At 37.3% G+C, this 4,377-nt stretch overlaps 1 protein-coding gene across 4 annotated transcripts; it reads right to left on the reverse strand.

Annotated features, from left to right (window-relative positions):
• Nucleotides 1–3,728, reverse strand: LOC112459704 (fumarate hydratase, mitochondrial-like). 4 transcript variants are annotated; one of them, XM_025023966.1, is made up of 7 exons: nt 3,450–3,728; nt 1,821–1,958; nt 1,523–1,723; nt 1,126–1,408; nt 770–1,032; nt 286–675; nt 1–172 (listed from the first exon to the last, which is right to left on the reverse strand). In XM_025023966.1, exons 1-7 carry the CDS (start codon nt 3,564–3,566, stop codon nt 44–46), a joined length of 1,521 nt encoding a protein of 506 aa, XP_024879734.1. In that variant the 5' UTR covers nt 3,567–3,728; the 3' UTR covers nt 1–43. The 4 variants fall into 4 exon arrangements, with proteins under 4 accessions (XP_024879734.1, XP_024879733.1, XP_024879735.1 ...); XM_025023965.1 differs by lacking the exon at nt 3,450–3,728 and adding an exon at nt 3,003–3,322; XM_025023967.1 differs by lacking the exon at nt 3,450–3,728 and adding an exon at nt 2,111–2,286.
• Between the last annotated feature and the right edge of the window lie 649 nt (nt 3,729–4,377).

Genomic DNA, 4,377 nt, shown 5'->3' on the forward strand with positions numbered 1-4,377 from the left:
TTCTTCATATATATTTCTATTAAATATCTTTTTAACATAGAAATTATTTCGGGCCAAGCATTTGTTCGGGTCTAACCCATTGATCGAATTGTTCCGCCGTTAATCCATGTTTTAATGCAGATTCTCTCAGTGTAAGTTTTTCTTTGTGTGCATGCTTTGCGATCATAGCAGCCTATAAAAGAAAATTATAAAGATAAAAATATTAATAAATTTTTACACGTACTCTAAAAAACATTCATCTCCATATTTATTCTAAATTCTGAAGGAATACGAATTTATAAATACCTTATCGTAACCGATATGTGGATTTAATGCTGTGACAAGCATCAAACTTTCATTCACATTCCTTTTTATATTGTCAATATTCGGTGTAATGCCCACGACACAATTTTTGGTGAACGAAGAGCAGCCGTCGCCTAACAATCTTGCAGATCTCAAAGTGTTTGCAACCATAACTGGTTTAAAGACATTAAGTTCGAAGTGGCCGTTACTACCACCGACAGTTATTGCCACGTGATTGCCTATTACTTGACAACACACCATGGTCATCGATTCGGCCTGTGTGGGATTTACTTTCCCAGGCATAATAGAACTTCCAGGTTCATTTTCCGGAAGAGATAATTCTCCTAAACCGCATCTAGGTCCACTTCCAAGAAATCTAATATCATTTGCAATCTGCACAGATTACATACAAAATATATCAATAGGATATAAATGATCAGTAGAATATAAATTGTATTTTTTAACAGTTATATGTATCAGTGCCTACTTTCATAAGAGAAACAGCCACCGTATTAAAAGCACCGTGTACTTCGACGATTGCATCGTGCGCGGCCAGAGCTTCAAATTTATTTGGAGCGGAGACAAATGGTAAACCAGTCAGCTGAGCAATTTTCGCAACTGCCTTTTCCGAAAAGCCCTTCCGCGTATTTAATCCAGTCCCGACCGCCGTGCCGCCGAGAGCTAATTGATACAATCTTGGAAGTGTATCTTTCACTCTCTTAATACCATATTCGATCTGCGTAGCGTATCCTGTGAAATGTTTTAAATGTATACGAGCTATTAAAATGTTTTAAATCTTACGAGCTATTTTCCAAAACTAAAACAGTTTGCGCAGACACAAACCTGAAAATTCTTGACCCAATGTCAATGGTACCGCATCCTGGGTATGTGTTCTACCAATTTTAATAATATCTTTCCACTCGTTCGCTTTTTCCTTCAATGCTTTGTGTAACTCTTCTAAGCCTGGAATCAACACTTTATGAATCTCTAAGGCGACAGCTATGTGCATAGCTGTTGGAAATGTGTCGTTGCTACTCTGCGACATGTTAACATGATCGTTTGGATGTACAGGTTTCTTCGAGCCAAGCTCGCCACCGAGTATCTCAATCGCACGATTGGCAATAACCTAAACATTTGAAATATATTGTTAAATAAAATAATTATTTATCAGACGATCATTATCCTTATTTCATAGGATAATCATATACTTTATGCTATTGAAATTATAATATAAATTTACCTCATTGACGTTCATGTTGGTTTGTGTGCCAGATCCAGTTTGCCAAATAATTAAGGGAAAGTGATCGTTATACAGTTTTCCACTTATCACATCATCTGCTGCCTTACTAATGGCATCGGCAACTTTGGGATCCAGATTATATTCTTTATTCGTTTCTGCGGCAGCTTTTTTTAATATACCCATAGCCATTATCAGCCTGCACTATAAAAAGAATTGTTGGTCACTTCAAATGCAAGAAAAGATAAGAAGGTGCATTGTGATATAGCTTATTCTTTTTTAATTTATTGCTATTGCTTACCGGCATACGTTCGAACGTATCACCAATTGGAAAGTTCATCAACGCTCGAAGAGTTTGTGCGCCATAATATTTGTCTGAAGGGACCTTCAATTCCCCGAATGTATCTCTCTCGATTCTGTAGCTTTTGGACTCCTGCTCCTGCACATATAAAGCATGCAGTCCTATTTGTATTGATAACACTATAATGTATAATGTATATTGCATTTCATGATATTCGCATATGTATGTCGTATATATGTACATTATGATGCGTGTTTTTTTATTATAAAGGATAAGGCAATAATTATTACCATCTTTAATATATTTGAAATACTGAGAATAGAAGAACTTATCGAACAAAAGTTGCACTGCAAGATATCGTCACGTTTGCTTTCTGAATTGTTTTCAAAATCTAAAGATCATCTTGATTTTCCTTTTAATTCGCACCACATGTAGATTTCATATAAATCAATTTCGATATTCTGTATATAAAAGTTTTAAAATAGGGTTAAAGAAGACAAGTGGTTTATAAGATATTTTATATTTTATTTTAGACATAAAATATTTTTCAATGACATTATAATACTTTTATGCATGGAATAATGAGATAAAGTAATCGATGTAAAGAAAAAACACATCCCAGGTAGCAAGATGACGTCTAAAGACGTTAGAGGACGTCATTAAGACGGAATTAGTACGTTATTTGACGTCACTCTGCTACCTGGGTATATTGTTTAAAAAGGTATGTAATTTGCAATGTATAATTTTATATATATATTTTTTTTTATGCAAGTAAAAGTTTTCTTTATGTCAACTGAGCTTCATTATTCTGCTTATGAAATTATTAAAGCAAACTCATAAAAAAAATTAATATTTGAAGAAATATATCTCATATTTTATGTCAAAATAGTGTATGAAATAACCAAATTCTTAACAATTTTACTTTCATACTTTTATATGCAGAATATTGAAGGAAAACGGTATACATAAAAAATTGGAAGAAACAGATTTGACCTTCAGATCTCGAAAATGACTCCACCTAAAAAGCAAACACAACCATATGGCGATTCTCTATGTTATCATGTAACGTTCATTAGATAGAGTTTTCTCCCGTTTCCACAGTTTCAAAGATATTAAAGACGACGTCAGTTCTCCTTATCCTGTATATATACAAATATAAAAGCATAGCTCGAAACTGTTCACCATTTTTAGGATTATGTAAGAAGCAGTCGGTACCACGTAGGCAGGAAGACTGAAAGTCAACAGAATGCAGAAGTCTCTCATGACTGCATAGATAATGAGTCTGATAAGCAAGGCTGTGTGACAAGGTATACAACTTTGCATACAGACACAACCGTAAAAAGTTGTATTTTAATATTCATAACGTCCATTATACATACTTGAAAGCATGTTTACATTTATAATAATCCCACAACACTTGTTTATAACAAAATAATTCATATTTCTCATAAAAAAAAAGAGTTAACGAGATACATTCTTCTCGCGAGTCTTTAATCAAAATAATAAGACGGGCCACCGACCAAAATATCAAGAATGTTGGTTACATTAATTAAATGTTACATAAAGGATATAAATATACATAACGAGATTAAAATACTTTTAAGATGAGTGCGCGATCGTGTAATATACCTTGTTGACCATGGTTGAAGTGGAAAAGTGTAACTTCAATGAAGAACAGGCCGTTAATTTTTTCAATTGACGTAAACCACGATTGGGGAGGTGGCACTTCAGCGTGTTCAACATCATGATTTTCAAAGTTTTGACAGTCTGTATCGTATTTAGCAAAAATAATTCAAGCGAGCGGACGAGCGGAGAGAAGACGAGAATAACAACAGTGGACGCAGGGGCCGCAAGGCGCAAGCTCCGTCAAATTTAAAGCCCGCTACATATGCATCCTTACTTATCCTAATGGAGGATTCATACTGCCAGCTGACTGAGCTGACAGCACCAATAACCTCCAAGAAGTTCAGCGCCGAGTTGAGCCGAGCCGGGGGCCGAGCTGGGCCGGGCCGGGCCGAGCCGAGCCGAGTCGGACCGACCGCCATTCCAGTAAGTTATGTTGCGCTAGGGTGATTTCGCACGCTTTGGAGCACAGACAACAAAAAAAGCGATGAATAACGAAATATCACAACGAGGGCGAATCATTTGAGATTTTATTCGGCGGTAGACCGGGAGGATACGCAAATTGTTGACGATTTGGCCCCCGCGTTTCTCCGCGCCACGCTCACGGGGCGGATAAAAAGCGTCCGCCGACGAGCGAAAAACGCTCTCGGCACGGTGGTAGAGAAGGACGTGGCGTCGAGCGCGATTATTGAATCCCGCGGATATTATATGCCCGCACACCGACCGACCGCGACGTCGCGGTGATTCCCCACGTAAAATTTCTCGAGACGTGTAAACACGTTCGTTGATCCGCGTGTGTGTTGTCATTCGGGACGATGATTCCTTGTTACATAAATTGCACATAAGGGAATGCTATGGTGAAGAAAAAGTGCATGAAATCCTCTCGATCCTCTGCAACGGATGGTGGCACTCGAAAATGTCTGACTCTACCTCC

Source organism: Temnothorax curvispinosus, unplaced genomic scaffold (assembly GCF_003070985.1).
Source record: "Temnothorax curvispinosus isolate PA1 unplaced genomic scaffold, ASM307098v1 QBEX01010058.1, whole genome shotgun sequence".
Taxonomy (NCBI): Eukaryota; Metazoa; Arthropoda; class Insecta; order Hymenoptera; family Formicidae; genus Temnothorax; species Temnothorax curvispinosus.